Source organism: Camelus ferus, chromosome 14, assembly GCF_009834535.1.
Source record: "Camelus ferus isolate YT-003-E chromosome 14, BCGSAC_Cfer_1.0, whole genome shotgun sequence".
NCBI lineage: Eukaryota > Metazoa > Chordata > Mammalia > Artiodactyla > Camelidae > Camelus > Camelus ferus.
The window spans coordinates 15,356,491-15,376,919 of record NC_045709.1 but is presented as its reverse complement, the minus strand read 5'-3'; the positions used below and the strand labels follow the sequence as shown (position 1 = coordinate 15,376,919).

The window sequence follows — 20,429 nt, the reverse complement described above, 5'->3', positions numbered from 1 at the left end:
AGTAGAGGGAGTGGAGTGGTTTATGGAGGAATGCAAGGATGATTACCATAGGTTCAAACCAGTTACTAAAGCCTTTGAATATCAAGGTGGTGAATTTGGGTTTTCCATTCATGTGGAATTATCGAAAAAATTTTAGCAGGAAATTAGATTGATTATATTTATGTATTTTCCTTGAGTAGTTTGGTGATATTAGAGTTTGAATGATTATTTTTTAATGAATTCAGATGAATTATTTATTCATTTAGAAGAGAAAAATGTACAAGGGGCAGCGTTGTTTTAATTATACAGCAGGAAATAGGATTCATTGAATTTTGCAGTGTCATTACTGTGTAACATTTGTCACATAGTGATTCTGGGGAAAGCAATAGATTTGTCCAACATAAATTCAATGAAAAATTGGCTATATTGTCATTGGTGAAGTTTTCAGAGATTAGTTTTAGAAAATTACATGCCTCAGCTCTTATAACAATTAGATGAACTTAGCTTTCTTTAGTTTAGCAGTGTTGTGGTGCATTTTCTCATATTTACATTAATTCCAGTTTGGATTATTAAACTTTTCTCAATGAGGCTTTGCCTCAAGCAACTATGTCACAGTTACCTGAATTCAACTGTCATCAATGCAATATGCCATTACCATAAAATTTATGGTAAATGTTTTATGAGTAACATTTATGAAAAAAATTGCATTTGTCAAAACCCATAGAATGTACAACATCAAGAGTGAACCCTAACGTAAACTGTGGAATTTGGTTGATAATAATGTGCCCATGTTGGTTCATGGATTGTACCAAATTATGCCACACTGATGAGGGAAGGGGAGTATATGTGTGTGGATGGGGAGGACTATGTGGGAACTCTATTTTCTGCTCAATTCTGCTGTAAACCTGAAACTGCTCTAAAAAAATAAAAGTCTATTAGAAAATAAAAAAATTAACATAGAAAGTATATAATATTAAGTAGGAAAGGATGTAGTGCTAATAGTAGCTATCATTTTGAGTTGCTTTTAAAGAACCAGTTATTGTTCATAGTGTTTTATTTACATTATTTTATGTGTTGGGTATGTAGCAGATAAGAGGCAAATAACTTGTGGATAGAGACACATCTACAGGTGATAGAGTTGGGATTCAAACTCAAGTCTAATTGGTTTTGAAGCTCCTGCTTTTAACTTTACTGTACTGTACAGACAACGTAGTAATTTGCAGAGGAAGGGTTGGTAATTTAGTTTATTTATTTATTTAAACAGAGGTACCAGGGATTGAACCCAAGACCTAGTGCATGCTAAGCATGCAGTCTACCACTGAACTATACCCTTCCCCCTACACAATAATTTTTGTTTCTCAATTTTTTAAACTTTTTGTCCAGTTTAGTTGAAATATAATTGATATGTAACTTGTTTTTTAGTTTAAGGTGTACAACATGATTGGATGTATGTTTATACTGCAAAATGATTTATCACATTAAAGTTAATTGACACATCTATCATCTCACATAGTTACAATTTTTTGCATGTGTTGAGAACTTTTAAAATCTTTCTTAGGAACTTTCAAATATACAATATAGTACTGTGAACTATAATCAACATGCTATAATTATGGACCCAGAACTTACTCAGTTTCTGCAGAGAAATTTAAACTATTTCTAACAATTTTAACGATGCCTTTCTTATTGCAGCTAGCACATCTTCTCATCCTTTGTATGAAATGGTAACATGTTTTAATGAATATCTCTTCTGGGTTTAAAATGGCTATTGTGATTTTTTTTTTGTGGAGTACCATTGATATTCACTATCTTGATATACTTATTATAGTAATGACAAATATTTTTATGAATTAATATTTTTTAGTCTCAAATGATAGCCATTTTTCTGTATTAGTAATTCATGTGACAGGCACTATTTACTTATATAAATACTTTTGAAAGTGTTAACCAGAAAAATTAAATTTATGTTATAAATTATTAAAGTAGATCCTATTTACATTTAATATCATCTGGGTTTATATTTTTCTAATAAATCTATTTTATAAATAATAAAAAACAATAAAAATGAGAATATGAAGATCTGAGTTTGTTTATTAGCATAATAAAATTTAACTCCTAGAACTGAACTGAGAATAACAAAGCAATATATATGCCACTAACCAGTGCCTGACACATGGGAGGGTCCTAACAAACTGTTATCTTAAATGTTTCTCTGCTTTAAAACTATGTTACTATGTTACATTTAAAGAGTGTTTAATTTAGGCTTTGTTTTTTCAGAGCACCTTCAAGTTTAAATCTGAGAGTGATATTCATTTGGCAGAACATCATAAACAGGTTCTGTATGATGGGAAGCTGGCAAGTAGTATCGCATTTACGTATAACGCTAAGGCCACTGATGCTCAGCTTTGCCTGGAATCATCACCAAAGGAAAATGCATCGATTTTTGTGCATTCCCCACATGCTCTGATGCTCCAGGTAGGTGAATAATAGCTTAGTCTTCATCTTCTCATCAACACTGTGTCTTTATTTTACATATTAAACATTGTTCATCTATAAACCCCCTTTGCTGTGTGTTTTTCTCTTTTGGTTTTCTAGTTCTTTGAATGACGTTTTTTTGCCTTCTACCTTTTTTGGCAATATATTTTACCTAGGACTTGTCTCCTTAGTAGGAAATCTATCTTTTCTGTTGTATTATATGTTCTATATCCTTTGAAATAAAATCAGTAAATGAGCTAAAGAGATAGTTGTAGACATAAAAAAAAAAAAACCTTTGCTTTAAGAGTGTATAACTCCCCAACATCAAAATTACCTGAGTGCCTTTAAATCTATTAACAGTATCTCCTATTCTAAAATACATTTTGGTTTGTAGCTTCATATTTTCAGTGTAAAAATCTCTCAACCTAAAATTTAACATTTAAAAGTGATTAGCAAAGACATTTCAAGTTTTTATTTTATGTGTATTTTATTTTATGTGTATGCAATTGAGGGTTTTTTAAATGTCTGTTTAATTTAATTTTCTTACAGAGTTATTTGGAACAAGGAAATAGTGATAATGTTATACTTCAGAAAAATTTAATAAACACTTTTGTTTTTGAACATAGGATGTGAAAGCTATAGTAACACATTCAATTCATAGTGCAATTCATTCAATTGGAGGGATTCAAGTGCTTTTCCCACTTTTTGCACAACTAGACAATCGGCAGCTCAATGACAGTCAAGTAGAAACAACTGTCTGGTAAGTTTTCTTTGAATATGTAATTTATGGTGTTTTTCACACACTTAGATTATGCATGGTGCACTTGGTGCTGTGTAAATGTATTATAATACTGGTTTTTATTTTTGAAGTGCTAATAAAAGTTTCTTTCGGACTAAGGCAGATGTATATTTACACAATATAAAAAAGTTTGGCATTTAGATTTTTATGATCACAAAGGAGTGACTTCCTTGATAATAAATTAGAAATTCTCACCACCTGTAGCATAAAGATTATTTTATGCAGTTGAAGAAAACTGTTAGTCCTAACTTTACCCTTTGCAAATGCTCATGGTTTGGATTGTCCATGAAGTCCTATCAGATTAAACAGAATTACCAGAGTAAAGATTGTTCTCAAGAATAGTATTTAATGATAGTTATATAATTTATATCTTAAATACTGGTCTTAATCTATAGTGCTATTATCAAAAGACTAGCCCAGTATTAATTGATATTAACTTTTTTTATATATAGTTCATGTTTTAGAACTTAAATCTAACCAGTGATATATTCCATGTTTATGTAAAAATTCAGTATATTCAGTATCTTCTAATTAGGTTGATTTTATGTGCAATTATTGTAACTTCCTTTTTTATTTAAAAATTACCTTATGCATCAACTCTGATTTAATCTTATATCTTAGAATCATATATGTCATAAGTTAAATGTGAATTTTAACAGCTATTTTGACTGCATACATTGCTATGTTTGGAGAATTTAGAGGGAAAGCTATATAGGTAAATGTTAATTTTTACTCCAGAATTAATACAGAAATGCTTCTTTAGTGTGTACATGTATACATGAGATTCTTCATGGGTCATCCAATTTTGAATTGGTGGAAAAACTAGTGAATGAAACCAATATGTGAAAGGTTTACAGTCCATTGAGATGTAACATATGATTTTCTCATATTAATCATCTAAATTAGCTATTAACGTAATTCTATTTTAGTATTGCTAATAATATTGTCCCTGTATTGGAACCATCTTTATGTAAAGTATAAATGCAAATATAAATGTGACCTGTACATTTACAACAGTCAGCTTCCATCTATGGATCATGCTTTCTTTTATATCAGTGTAGTGTAAAGGTTGGGGTTTGGAAGTGAAAAGGAATCCTGAGGCCACGTCCTGCTGAGATACTACTTTGTTATGAGAGTTTAAATAATTTTATTGGGAGGCATATTAGCTTAGTGGAAAAATGAAACTTTAAATTCCAGTCCTGAATTTAAATTAAAAATGGTTTGCTCTGTATCATTAAGTGAACCAGTACACATTATGATCAGTAATTTAAAGCCTAGTAAGTGCTGTGAAAAGAAGCTAGAGATGAAGTAGCAATTAGAAAACTCTATGTGTAATTTAAATATTTTGTATGAATTAACATTAAGCCCTTAATTATTTTAACTTGAAATGTAATTTTTGCTTTGTGTTGAAAAATTAGAAAGATTATGCAGTTTGAAATGTTATATCTAAAATGATCATAATAATTTATATCATCATGAGTGGTTATTATAAAATCTTAGTGCTAAAACCATGTTTAACAGGTTATCTGGTCCATTCATCCAAGGCACATGGTTATTTTTCATTGCATGTCTTCAAAACTCATTTTAGTGTTTATATTATATTTAAATATTTAAATTGTGTTTATTTCATCATGGAGATAAAAGACAGTGTAAGGGCTCAGCATTCTGGTTTTCATTTTGATTTCTTTTTAGTTCTTTTATATCATTCATCTTAATTTCTCCATGTAGTAACTTTAACTTTTTCGGTGATATATATGTTCTTAGTTTATGGCCAACAGAAAACATATAATTAGAAGTTTATCACTTTCCTTTTTAATAATACTATATACCCAAGTTCAGGCAACCCTGTGATTCATATATGTGCTATTTTGAATTCTAATCTGATACTTTTTCATTGCTTCAAAGCCCTTGATATCTGAGGTTGGCTCTTTAGTGGACAATTGTTTATGTCAGTAATACAGTTTTTTGTTATATTTAAAGTTTTGAAGGGGGAACCTTTGTAGACACATATGCATCAGTGATACTGTCTTTCAGTTTTTAAAATACTAAAGGCAAGTTGTTAAATGGGATGCCCACCTCTACTTGAGGTGTAGATTGTAGATTCTTAGCTTTAGGGTAAGGATTGATAGAATTTCTTATTTTCTGGCTATATCATAAATTCATATATATGAATGACACCTTAAAATAGGATATGTCTGTCATCTTATTTTTAGTCAGTTTTAAACTCTTCTAGATGAATGAGAATTGCTTTGAACTTTAAAAATCTTCCAGACAAAATTCTATATACACTTTTTTCTTTTGAAAATCTGTTGGTATAATAAATACATACCCCAAATTGCAATATTATCTAGTTCTTGTTTACTTTTTGGAGAAATTGAGCTAAACTCTAAAATAAGTTAATTCTCTACTTCTGTGTTTCAAGCTGAAGCATCTTAGTTTCCGTGCACTTTTCTCCACTCAGTAGTCCCTGTTAATGAAGCTTTTCATTGTTTTTATAAGCCTCACCTCTGTTGGCACTTTATTATTTCTATAATCATTGATGAGTTTTACTGTATTTAGGGGGTTTAATATTAAAATGATTTATTGAAGGAATAAACATATCTTCTTTAGTCTTTAAAAATACGCTTTATTTGTGCAGGTGAATTTTTGTGACTGTTTTATCATGAAGGCTGCATATTATAGTTGTTATACGTGTGGACTTTCAAGTAAGATTCAAATCCCTAGTTTACTATTTATTATTAACGGAACATTGAGTGTGGTTTTTTTTTGTGCTTCACTTTCTACAATTATAAAATTAGAATAATAATAGCTCACTGGACTATTTAAATTAAACTCAATAAAATATGCAGATTGGCATAGAAGACAATACATCCTGGTTTTGTTATTATGATGACAGTAGGTTAGGCAATCTACAAGATTATCTCTAATGCTACAGTTTTAAATATGTATATAGTCAATCTTAGGATTGGTTGTTATAATAGGGGCCATATTACTTTATATTTGAACTTTTCTACTAAAGATGTTATTTATAGTAGAGAATTACTTATTTAAGTGATTAAGTAGGACTTATATTTTGAATTTCAGTTGTAGTGATGAAAACTGATTGTGAACTGTCTATCCATTTTCTAAATATAGTGGTTTAAAATTGAGGAATATGTAAATTCAAGTTTTGAAGCCAGTGCCAAATCAAAGAAAGCCTGCAAGGGTTTAAGATGATTTTTCTTTAGCTAGATTTTGGATTTTGTAGCTACACCATTAGTATTTAAATCTCCAGGAATAACACTTTTATTGCTTTTTCTTTTAACATGTATTTTAGCCTTTATTGGAAAACAAACGAACAAAAATGAACCACAAAAAGAATAGATAAATGTTATTGAACTGAGTGAAATAGCTTGTGGCAACACATGCAGTAGTTTTAACGTGATTTGGTTTGAATGAGTAAATTAGCCAGTAGGTAGGTTTCATAGTGATTCCATCCTATTCCTAATGATTCTCAAGCACCATGATCACCTGGAGTAATTCTGCCAAGTGATCAAAGCTCTTTGGAGATTTTGTTATTGCTTGGGGATTAATACTATTTTAAATTGGACTAGTCAGTCCCATTCTGTTCAGGGACCATTGAGAGCACTAACTAAACAAATTGCCTTTCACTATATATTTAATATTTATTCAATGAATAAAAATGAATAATGTTTAATAAATGATTTCTAGAAGTATAACTCTAATTTGAAATAATTATATCTTTTATATTTTGTGTCAAGGAATAACTCAGTAAATTACAAATTACATTTGACTGTAAATGACATCTTTCTCCAATTTGGTCCCAACCTCCCTTTTTTTTTTTTTTTTTTGAGTGTATGTTACTAAACGCTATAGGTGATATAAAACAAAATGTTCCTTAGTGTTTGACTTAGGAAGAATTTGCTTTGAAGAAATAGTGTTTTCTAGCACAAGATATAAGTAGGCTTTTGTATATCAAATGATTAAAAATACACTAAGAGAGTAGTTTTCATTAGAGACAGTATGTGCAACAAGCAAGCCTTCTTTTGGTGTCAGACTAATGCTCAAACTGGTATTCTGTTGTGTATCATCTGTTCTTAGGTGATGGGCTGTCTGAGGGTGTGTAGTAGTAGCACAAGGCATTTACTGAGTACTTACTGTGTGCCAGTAGCTGCTTGTAATTGCATTATCTCATTTAATCATGTTCTGCTAATGAGGGAGAGAAAAACAGTATCTTGCTCAGGGTCACAGAGATTTAAGTGGCAGGTAAGAACCAGGATTCTAATCCTGAAAGCCTGAATCCAGAGCTCTCACTCCAAACTACCATAAATAACTCTGTGAGTCACATTTGCAAGCTGTGGAATGATTTTAATAATGCCAACTTTATCTGATTGTAATATTAATTAAAGTAAGGTAGTTTATATAAAGTATCTGTCATAGCCTCTGGTATATAGTAGACATTTATTGAGTTTTCTTTATTTCCTCAGTAAATGTTAGGTACTCTATTAATGTGATGCAATTTGGTATTTCTAAAATTTATTTTTAATGCTGTTCTAATTCTGATAAATTTAAAAAACTAAACACCAGCCTCTGGTGATAATTTAACTTAATTCTTATAATTCTTAGAATAATGTTCTCTTTCTTTTCAAATTATGATACAGATTGTTTGATAGACTGCTTGATGGAATATAAGCTATAAAAATTTTTTAAAATCCCATAAAGCATTTATGTCAGTGATCCTATAGTTAAGAATTCTCTTGTGATATGAATATTTATGACTCATTAATTTTAGTGGGCTAAATCCAGATATTTTTTCTTAAAAACTGTCTTGCTAGTCAGAGTTACTCTTGTAATTATCTTGAATTTTATAGCCCCCTTAGTAATTAAAATTTTCATTATAAAGTCTTGATTAGCACTCTTGTCATATGTAAACCAACAAAATTACCTGGAAATTTCAGCATTTCAGTGTCTAACAATCTAAATTTCCCCTAACACTTCAAAGTGACATAAATATCCTTTGTCTGACTATGTTTCCTGATTTTTAGTTCAAGGGAAAGTGCCTATTAGCATATAATGTCAAAATTTTGCTATATATTTTTAACCCAACTGACATAAAAGATGAAATGTGATTGCTTTCAGTAGGTGAGAGAAGTGAAATTAGTACTTATTTGTAATGATTGTCTCTCTTGTGGAGGTTGTTTGTGCGTGTAGAGTATCATTATTTTGGTTTCCAGAAGTATTTAAACATTTAAAAATATATATCTATAGAATTATATCTTTTTATTTTCTTTATATTTTTCAGAAAAAGTGTACATTTCTTCTTTACATGCATATTTGTTACTTTATGTTTTTATAAAGTTTATAAAATTAGTAATGAAAATATTCTTTGAAGTGAAACAGATACAGAATGTGTATTTGACAATAATATACCACTACTACTATTAAAGGAGAAAAAAAGTAATAATTTATTTAGTGAGATTTAGTTAGAGTTAAGTGGAATTTATATTGAATTCACTGTGAAAATTTATTTGTAAGTAAAAATTAAAATTCAGTGTTCTGCCTGAAACATACGGAAAATATAATGTATTTTATATATTGATGCCATTTGTAACCAAAGACAGATTTATGTTTTCCTTCCCAATCTGTCTATGTCTTATTTCCTTTTCTTGTCTTACCACATAGCAAGGTCTTGCAGTACAATGTTGAAAAGGAGTGGTGAGAGGGGACATCCTGCTTTGTATCTGATCTTAATGGGGAAACTTTGAGTTTTTCGTTGCTAAGTATGAAGTTAGGTGTAGTTTTTTTATGGGTAGTCTTTATCAAGTTGAGAAAGTTCCCCTTTATTCCTAGTTTCCTGAGAGTTTTTATCATGAATGGGTGTTCCATTGTATCAAATGCTTTTTCTGCATCTATTGATGTGAACATGTGATTTTTCTTTTTTAGCTTGTTGATGGGGTAGATGATGCATTACATTAAATGATTTTCAGAGCTTGAGCTGCATACTTTGGATAAATTCCATTTGGTTGTGGTGTATAATTATTTTTATCTTTTTTGGATTCAATTTGCTAATATTTTGTTGAGGATTTTTGCATGTATGGTCATGGGAAATACTGGTCTGTAGTCTTCTTTACTTATTATGACTTTGTTTGGTTTTGGTATGAGTGATGCTGACCTCAGAATAAGCTAGGAAATAGTTCCTCTGCTTCTATCCTCTGAAAGAGTTGCAGAGAATTGGTATAGTTTTTTTTTTCATAAGTGTTCAGTAGAATTCACCAGTGAACCCATCTAGGCCTGGTGCTTTCTGTTTTGGAAAATTTTAATTCCTGATTCAATTTATTTAATAGATATTGGTATATTTAAAATGTCTGTTTCTTCTTGTGTGACATTTGGCAGACTGTGTCTTTCAAAGAATGATTTTTTTTCATTTAGGTTTTCAAATCTGTGGGCATAGAATTGTTCATAGTATACTTTATTATTCTTTTAATTTCCGTGGGATATATAGTTAAGTCTCTTCTTTCATTACTTAATATTAGTATTTCATCTTGTTCATTTTTTTGTTAGCCTGACCTACAGGCTAAAAATATTAATATTTTTAAAGTACCAGCTTTTGTTTCTAACAGTTTTCTCTACTGATTACCTGTTTTCAGTTTCTTTGATTTGTACTCTTAATTCTTATTATTTCTTCTTCTGCTTCCTCTTTATTCTTAAATTTACTCTTATTTTTCTAGTTTCCTAAGGTGGAAATTAATTAATTAATTAATCCATCCTTAACAGAGACACTAGGGATTGAACCAAGGACCTTGGGCACACCAAGCCCGCCCTCTGAGCTATACCCCTACCCTCTCTAAGGTGGAAATTTAGATTACTGATTTTAAATTTTTTCTAATATGCATTATAGAGGTCTGAGCACCCAATTTCAGCGTGTGGAGGTGTGGTTTCCCCTTACACCACCAAGAAATTCTCTGTGACACCAGCTGGGTATCCTATAATTTGACTTAATTCTGACACTCAAATCTGACATAGCATCAGATTCAACAGGTTAAAAGCTCAGTCTCATAAGACTGGTCCTCCTCACTTTAGATACCAGTTGCAAGTCCAGGTTATCACCTGCGCTTCTGACTGACTGCCTATAGAATGGGGGTTCCAGTAACCTCTTCCTTAGACTTGAGGTTCCAGTTGCAAGTCCAGGTTGTTACCTGTACTTGTGACTGACTGGCTATAAGAAGGGGGTTCCCACTACCCCCCTCTTTAGGTTCAGTTACTTTGCTGGAGTGGCTCATAGAGTATAGAGAAATATTTTACTTACTGGATTTCTAGTTTATTGTAAAAGGATATGGTAAAGACCACAGTTGAACATCCAGATGGAAGAGATACATAAGTCAAGTTATGGGGAGAGGGCAGGGAGTGTCCATGTTCTCTCCAGGTACACCATCTTTCTAGTGCCTCTATATATTCGCAGACCTAGATCTCCCAACCATGTCTGGTTTTTTTTTTTTTTTTTTTTTTAATTTTTATGGTGGCCTCATTACATGGGCATGGCTGATTAAACCATAGTCCACTGGTAACTGGACCCAATCTTCAGCCCTTCTCCCCTCCCTGGAGGTAGATGTGCAGGATAGTGGGGCTGGACTGAAAGTTTCAACCCTGTAAGTATATGGTTAGCTGTTCCAAAAGTCACTTCATTAACATGGCAAAAGACTTTTATTGCTCTTGTCCCTTAGGAAATTTCAGGGGTTTTAGGATATCTGTGCCAGAAATGGGGACCAGGAGCAATTATGTGTATTTCTTATTATAAATCACTATATATCACAACAGTCAGTGCTATAAATTTCCCAGTAATTATTCCTTTCATATTATTTCACACATTTTTAAAGGTGTGTTTTCATTTTCATTTCATTCAAAACATTTTAATATTTTGAGAATTCTTCTGTGACCCATGTGTTATTTATCAGTACACTACTATACTTGTCCATCTCTGAGGGAGATATTGAAATCTCCAACTGTGATAGTGATTTCATCTATTTCTCCTTAAATTTAGAGCAATTTTTACCTTACATAGTTTGATGCTCTGTTGTTAGGTATATACACTTTAGGAATTGTTATGTCTTCTTGGAAAATTGACTCCTTTATAATTATGTAATGCTGTTCTTAATCTATTGATGACTTTATATTTAAAGTGAGTTTCTTGACAATAGGTGGGTTGTGTTATTTGGTCCACTCTGCACTCTGAGAATTTCTCTCTTTGAATTGGTGCATTTAGACAGTGACATTCAAATTGATTATAAATATAATTGGATTAATATCTACCTTTTTTTTTCTCATTTTCTATTTATTGCCTTGCTCTTTGAGCATTTTATATAATTCCATTTTCTCTCTCTCAGCATAATCAGTTGTACTTTTCCCCCCAGTTTTTAAGGTGTTTTCACGGAGTTTCCAACTAATTCAAATCTACTATCAAATAACACTATACACTTAAAGTAGTAAGAGTACTTTATACTAGCAAAATAATCCTAATTGGAGTATGCATATATTGTTGTGATCACCTATTTGTTCTTGTAACCTGTCTCTATTTTTCTTTGAAACTTTGAACTTCTTAGGTGTTGGGGATTTACATCACTACATTTCTAAAGTTCTCATGTGTGCATGGTTACTATAGTGGTACTGTCACTTGTAACATGTTCAAAAAGCCTTTGTAAAAAGATTTCGATATTTAGAGCATTGTAAGTGATTGTTGGCTGGGGTTAAATTACAAACTAGTAGCCTTTGAGAGATATTTCTCTTACAGTGGAGCCTTTTAATAAATATCTATTGGTTATTTATAGAGAACCACGAATAGAGCTGATCAAAAGACTGTCAAAATATGTAAATACTGATAAATGCTATATTCCAAAACATAATGGATGTCATAAAAGATGTGGAATTAATTCCTTTACGTGTACAAATTTTAAAATTTCATTTCCTTCTTAAGACAAATTTTGACACATTTCAGTCACAATTTTATAAATGTCTATTTTTTGACTATAATATATTTTGTTAGAAATGAAATAGGCTGATAAAACGTAAACTCTATTACCAGATAAAGGAAAGTATAAACGTATAATAGCCTGACTAAATTTTAATAGGGCCTTTAGAAAATGTCCTTAAGTAGTCATGACAGTGGTAGCAATTCAGTTATGAGTCTGCCTGTCTCCTCATCAGGCTGAAAGAAAAGGTAGAAATTACTGAGGAGAGATTTTATGGCTAAGGGAGGCTTAGTAATTTCATGTGCTACCCAGTGTATTTCATCTGTCCTCATATTTTACTGTACTGCATTTCACTGTTTTCCTTATTTGACTCTGCAGATAAATGTATTTTACTTATTTCGGCATGTATCTCCACTTGATGTCGGAAATGATGAATGTGACAGTTTGTGTATTAGGGTTTATTGCATAGGTAGGCAGTTAGGCAGTGGTGTTTTCAGATAGCATCTTCAGAAATACATTGTCTAAAAGTGACAGCTAAATGTACCCGCAGTTAGAAACTTTTGGTTTAGACCTTTCTAATTTTGAACTGTGAAGGAATTTAACTCTTCTAACTTATTGTGAGATATTTTTGAACGTCACTGGAAATTAATTAGGTTGAGAATGAAATTATCTTGAGTATGGACCTGAGTTGATTTCTTTTACAGTTTTATTACTGCTATGACCACTCTGATCTTGGAAGAGTTTGTAGTGAAAGAAAGAGCAAAGAAACTGGAATTAGATAGAATTATATCATTTTAGCAAGATTTCAGTGTTTCTCAATACTAAATTACTAAATTAAGTTACCTAAGAGTTGAAACCTTATGAAAAAGTCAGAAAAAATTCCCGCTTGACTGGTACTTTAAACCTTATTGGAATTTAATCTATTCCTTAATTTATTCTGACAATTATTTTGCCTGTAATGTTTCTTGAGAGATTAAAAACACCCTTATATAAGAGGAGTTGTTGAATTTCAGGAGGAATCTTCGAGTTTTGCATTATTAATTCCATCCTTTTAAATATATTTAAACAGCCCATCTAGCTGAGGTAGTTTGTTTGTTTCAGTACAAAGCAAATTGAAAAGACAGTTTCTGTACTCAAAGAGCTGCCTTTGAACTGAATGTAGGTTATATTTTCAATCTTAATCATTTCGGTTGTAACTTAGGTCTGTCTTTATGATATTTTGCACCTTTAAATAATAAAATACCTCAAAGATAATAAAACTTTTGGGATCACATTACATGAGTTATCTCCATTAGTTGTTTTTAAAGAATAAGTATTGGACAAATTGAAATGGATTAATTTATATTACTATTAAGTCAAAATCTATATTTACATAAATTTTAATGGATCCTAAATGTACTACGTATTTTTCCATTAGGAACAAAAATGAATCATGTTCATACACAGTTATTAAATATTCTCAGGTATTTGTGGGCCAAGACTACTGTGGTAATTCTTTAATAATATGGGCCAGAAAGCTCTGGAGAGATTATAAATATGCTAAGTCATTAGAGGTAATATTATATTATTTCCTTCCTTAAGGTCTAGCCCTTTATTAGTATGATATTTGAAATAAATATTATTTCTTAATTTAATTGAAGCTTATGAAGAATTGGAAGATGGTAATTATTTTGAAGAAATAATCCTATAGATCATTAGTGTCATTTTCCTTAAAAGGAGGCAGGATTAAAAACCCTTAACCCTTCCTGAAGTAGAATTGCTACTTACAGAACATATGTTATAGTACTGTCTATTGAAAAGTTTAGCAATTTTACTAATGAGATAAAAATCAGTATACATTTTGTCTTTTAAGTAGAATATTCTGGTGAAAATCCGTTTCTAGGTATTGCTATACTTTTCAAGAGAATGTTCTATGTTGTGTATACTAGTTTGGGCTGATACAGATACTTGCTTTTTGGTTTATCCTATATATTTAGATCCTCTGCAGATGAACTGATGTGTCTAGACAGGAAGTGGTATGTAGGAGATATAGGAATGGGCTGAAGTATCCTTTATATTTGCCTTTGTATCTAGGGGAGTTGGAAATAGGCAAGAATGGAGAGAAATTTTGTATGGCAGTACACAGAATTTTGCAAGTTTATTGTGAGCCCTGCAGCAATCCGATGCATTTTAGTTACTGGTAAGTTTGTTAAATTATGTTTGAAAATGTACCTCTTCGAAGATGGCCATCTATTTACTATTAAGTCCACCATGTCAAATATACCTATTTTTAAAGATTTTTTGAAAAGATGTAGTATTGCTATTGCATTGGGTTTAGGTATATATTAAAAATACTTTGTTAGTGATTTTTTGTAGTTAAAATTGAGTGAAATTAACATTATATGGATAGTCGTATATTAATATTTTAGAACAATAAAATTAATATTTCTGATTGTGCAATGGAACTCCACTGTGTTTAGAAGTCTGAGTTAATTCATTAGATATTGAGAAAGAGCAGTCCTTCTGACATAAAAGAATAAGAAAATCCACAGCATCTTTGTCATTTTGTATGGTTCTACACAGGAGGGTAATTTATTGTAAGAAAAATTATTTTTTTTCATGGACTATAGGGACCATAGCATTTCTAGTCTTTGTTTTGGGCAGTGCTGATGTTTAGGAGTTTTAGTCATCTTTCCCCCTAAATCACTAACTCAGGTGTAGGTAAGAATTCCGTGAACAGCTTAGGAAATTGTGTAATCTCTATGCAGTAGTTTTCTTTATTCTTTTCAGACATTTAGGTGAAAGTATTATGTGTAATAGTGTTGAAGCAGTTATTTGTGGAGTGGCTTTGACTATTGATATAATTCATGTAAAATGAACTAGATTGCTTAATAGCTGTTCTTACTTACAGAAACATTTAAAAAAAAATCCCAAGGCATTCCTTGGTAGTTGTGTTTTTCTTCTAAATGTCTATCTTTGACTTTGAGACAAAGTAAAAGAGTATCATTGATTTGCAATACTAGCTTACTGGGGTTTATTTTGTGGTTCAAAGATATACGGCCAGTTAATATAATTGAATTTTAGTTTCTTGTAATGAAATACTTTATTTACAGATATATACTATATTTTTCTAGCTGATATCATGTAATCCATTAAGCTATCAGTTTTTATAATAATAAGGATGATGCTAATTTTCCTGTTGATTCTTTTAATGAGAATATTTCTGATTTGAACATGAATAGCTGCATTATCGGAGAAAAGTGTTGTCAATCCTATTGAAACCTGAAGAGCTAGTATACTTTCGGAAAATAGAATAGTGTTAGATTCCTTTTAAGCCTTAATAATTTTCAGGTTTTTCTCATTACCAGATTTTCTTAATTTCATATAGAGATGAGTGTGCATTTAAAATGTATTCAGAAGTTTATGTGAATGTAAATAGACAGTTTGGGGTACATTATAACGCAGAATAAATGGATATTATTTTAATTGTTGAAGAAGTCTGACTTATCGTCACTTATTGTTACAAACTACAGTAAGCTTCTACAGCGAAGGACTATATATTTTCTTAATGAGGAATGCTGTCATGTATCAATTCTGCTGGTTGAAAATTGTTCTATGTAATTTTGTGAAGTAATATTTTAAAAGCTTAATGTAATGCAGTCATTTATTTTTCTTTTGTTTCTTCCTTTATTCAACAGACATATCAAGTACTTTATCTTTGGCACATATCTTTGCTTGCTTTTATGTGTTTGTGTATACATTGTGTAATTAATTGCCACTTTTTATTTCAGTATTACATAAATCATCTTATTTTCTTCGCTCTCATGAACTTTTCTGAGGGCATATATGGACATAAGTAACATGTTGCATATTTCTCTGGATATTTAAATATATATGTTGTTTTTAAAACATAGGTCTAAATGAAAAGTTTATTTAAAAAATAAATGTATTCTTCCAAAGCAATATTTAAATATATGTACATATTTAAAATTTTCTAAGATACCGTGTTCTTCTAAAGAATGTTATGATAATCTTTATTGTGGAGAGGTACAATATTTGTGGGTATGTTTCTTATGTTAGGTTTACTTGAAGCAGGGAATATGTATGCAGAGGTAAACTTTGATGTTTTACCTTGGAATATTAAAAAAACTCTACAGTTATGTTTCTATATAATGTGTAATTTTAACGAGATAAAACTATTTTTCTCCTGCTTGTGAGAAAATACATTCTTGCATAATAAGTCATGATAGCAAAATAGCATTTAGATTTGAGTATGGTTGTTACGTTTTGGGATAATAAAATACTGAAGTGAAACACTATGTTTATGACAATATTTGATGATTACATAATGGAATTATCTGTACTTTACATGCAGTGCTACTCTTTTGGCATTCCTGGTTGAACTACTTAAAAGTTCAGTAGCCATGCAAGAACAGATGCTGGGTGGAAAAGGCTTTTTAGTCATTGGCTACTTACTTGAAAAGGTAAGTGATATGTATTGATGATTTTTTGTGTAGCCTTCACAGATAGACATCTGACAATTACTAATTATATTTTTTCCATGGTTTCCCTTTCCATTGACTGTGCAGAGGCCACGTTGTTGGTTAAGGCACAGATATTTTTGTATTATGCACTTGGACTATGTGTAGACATTGAACTATATTGAGTGTTTGAAATCTGTATAATTAAGAAATGTTTAGTAAAAACAGAAAGTAAAGAAAAATTATTTTATTTATTTTTTTCAAAGTTGTATTTTCTCTTCTTTTTTCAAATTGTTTCTTTACTATCTTTATACTTAAACTAAGTTTCTTCCAAATTTTATGAATTTTAGTTTGAATGGATTTAATTTGTTTTAGCTCTATTTTTTCAGTTAATACGTAAAAAAATCTGAATTTGTAGCAACAGAAACATTTTTTACTTTGTATCTGATTTTGATATATTTGAATATTTAAAATGGCTTTTTTTCTAGTCAATACATAGTGTAAACAATACACATTAGATCACTTTAATTTTTCCCATGTTGTGTCATTTATGCCCTGTTATTTTAATGACCTTCTTTGCTTTAGTCTCAACTATATACCATTATGGTAATGAGTGCTGGATTTCTGATTATGGTATTATTGAGAGTTTGGTTGCATCATGTAATTTCCTTCAAAAATTAAAGTGAGATTTCATTAATAAAAGTGTTTTTTTTCCTAAAGAAATATCTATCACGATCATTAGTGCTCCCAAACCTCTTCTTATCAGTTAACTCTTTTAACATTCAGCTGCTCTGTAAATGGAACTATTTGACAAATAATAGAAGTCCCTGAGACCTCAACTAAGAGGAATAAACTTATTTTTGGGAAATAAAATTTAGAGGGCTTTTGGAGATAATTTTTCCCCTCAGATTGTTCTACATTTGAAATTCCTCTAACTCGTCTTCTCTTGAAACAAGTACTTTTCTTTCTTGAAGGATTGGTGATTGAGGAGTGGTAGATTAGTAAGTAGATCAATGATAGGCAGCATTTCTTAATTGAGATATTTTCTCAGCAGCGTTACTAAGATTTTCATTAAGGCTATCTGGTTTATTTTTTTTTAATCATGAAAAACTTTTCCTATTATATCTAGAATATTAAGAATTAGTTAGAAGAGTTATGTTAAATTATATTTTACATGAATTAGATATTATGAAATACCTTTGTAACGCTGCTGTGCATGACAAGATAGCTATCCAGAACTACCTCCTGAATGTACTTTTCATCAATTTACCGAGGATTTACCAGCATAATTCTAAAGTGGAAATTCTTTTACACTTTCTGTGCTGGCATGTTTTTATTTGTCTTGGGTAGATACCTATGAATTGATTTGTTAGGGCCTACTGTACCTCTGTGTTTATCCATTTGAGAAACTTCCACATGTTTTCCAAAGCAGCTCTATCATTTTACATTCCCATCAGCAGTGTATGAAGCTTCCAGTCTTTTCATAGTCTTGGCAACCCTTGTTGTTACCTGTTTTTTTTTTTTTCCAGCTGCTCTAGTGGGTATCAATGGTTTATCATTTTTGTATTTCACATCTGTAATGTCTAATGATGTTGAGCATCTTTTCATGTGCTTATTGGCTATTTATGTAGTTTTTGAGAAATGTTTATTAAGAAGACCATTTTAAAAAATTGGGATATGTCTTTTTATTATTGAGTTGTAGGAGATTCTTATTTTATATACTGATCCTTTATTAGATATATGATTTGCCAAGACAGTCTTCCATTCTGTGAATTACATTATATCTTAATTTTCATTTCCCTGATGACAAATTAGGTTGAGCATTTTCATGTATTTGTTGTCCTTTGCCTGTGTTCTTTTGCTACATACCTGTTTGGAGCATTTGCCCTTTTTCATTTAGGTTGTCTGTCATTTTCACTGAGTAGTCTTCCTTGATTCCTGGGAATTCTGTATGTATTCTGGATATGAGTCCTTTATTGGGGATGTATCACAAATGTCTTTTTCTGTGACTTGCCATTTCACTCTCTATCTTAACGGTGTTTTTTGATGAACAGAAGTCCTTAATTTTAATGTAGGTCAAATTTTCAGTTTATTTTATGATTAGTCCATTTTAGATTCGTATGTATTCCCAAAGCCATCAGTCTGTTCTACTTTTTCCTCAAAATTTTGTTATATTTTTCACATTTAAATTTACAGTTCTCCTGAAACTGAATTTTGTGTATAGCATGAGGTATAAGAATCAAAGGGCTTTTTTTACGGTGTATATTTATCTAGCTAACCTAGTATCATTTACCAAAAAGATTATTTTCTACCACACCTGTATCTAATCTAATCTTTATCATGAATCAGGTCACCATATATAAGTGGGATCATTTCCAGAATCTGTTACAGGTTTTCTTTTTCCTATTTCTGAAGCAATACAACACTGTCTTAATTTGTATAGCTTTTTAGTACATGTGGCTATCTCATAGTGTCTCATCTAGCTGTATTGTTCTTCAAGATTGCCTTGGGTGTTTTTTGGTCCTTACATTATGTTGATATCTTTATACTGAATCTTCTAATTTATGCACTTAGTATATATCCTTCTATTTGTTTAGGTCTCTTTGTTAGTCTTCTGTATAAGAAATTCTCTGTCTTTTTATTGGATTTATTCCTAGATACTTGAAGTTTTAAAATTTTTAATTTTTAATTTGTCATTGGTACATAGAAATACAATTTGTGCTTATATTGACCTTTTATATACCAGTTTTACTATTTTATTAATTCTACTAGTTTGTAGATTCTTCAGAAATTTTTCTTTGTGAAAAGGCATACCATCTGAGAATTATTTTTTCCTTTCTCATATTTATTCTTTTAATGTCTTTTTCCTTGACTTACTGCACTAAGACTTCCAATATAGTGTGTAATATAAATTGTAATATTGGGCATCCCTGTCTTGTTCCAGATCTTATGGGCAAAGTATTCAATAAAAGACAAAGGTATAATATATGTTGTAGATTACTTTTTGTATATTTTAAAAATCATATAAAGAATCTATTTCAAGTTTGCTAAGTGTTTTATCAGTATAAACAGATGCTGAATTTTATCAAATGCTTTTTCTACTTTGAGATAATTATGATACTTCTACATTTTTTCCTTAGTTTAATGAGTTATATTAATTGATTTTTGAAATTAAGTATTCTTATATTCCTGGAATCCTGTGTAGTCTGAGATCCATTTCCATTCTAATCAGGCTTTCATCCTTATACTTCCCTTAAAATGGCTTACGTCAGTGTCACTAATAGCCTTCACAGTCTTAAATCTTATGATTCTCAAGTCTTCATCTTATTTGACCTTGTAACAACATTTTAGTTTAACATTCTTTCCTTCTTGAAATACTTTTTTCAGTTGTATTTTGTGACAACATTCTTTCTTTGCTTTCTTCCTGTTTCCTTGGCCTTGTTTTATTCTCTCCTAGTAGTTTTTCTCTTCTTTCTAAATTCTAAAGACTGCTGGAAACCTTTTCATTTTTCTGTTTACACTTTAATTGAGCTTAGCATTTCCTTAGCTTTCCTTATTTTGTAAATACTACTTATCAAATGTGTATCTCCAACTACAACCTCTCCTTTGAATTTCAGTCCCCATATTTGGCCCCACTTGGATGTCTAATAAGCTTCACAGATCTAAATTATCTAAGCTGCTGCCTTTGATTTTCCTCTTAAATCTTACATCCCTTAGTCTTCTCTCTCTTAGATACTAACATTACCATCCAAC

The 20,429-nt window shown here is 30.7% G+C and overlaps 1 protein-coding gene across 11 annotated transcripts in view; it reads left to right on the top strand.

The window, feature by feature from the left end:
• NBEA (neurobeachin) overlaps positions 1 to 20,429 on the top strand; it is a 536,625-nt gene that overhangs the window by 92,604 nt on the left and 423,592 nt on the right. For 10 of the 11 annotated variants that reach the window (XM_032496317.1, XM_032496318.1, XM_032496310.1 and 7 more), the window contains exons 9-11: positions 2,257 to 2,454; positions 3,081 to 3,214; positions 16,571 to 16,679. In XM_032496317.1, coding sequence (XP_032352208.1) covers positions 2,257 to 2,454; positions 3,081 to 3,214; positions 16,571 to 16,679 — 441 coding nt within the window. Of the gene's footprint in view, positions 1 to 2,256; positions 2,455 to 3,080; positions 3,215 to 14,075; positions 14,396 to 16,570; positions 16,680 to 20,429 lie in introns of those variants that run through there. The other variant, XM_032496316.1, reaches the window with a different exon arrangement.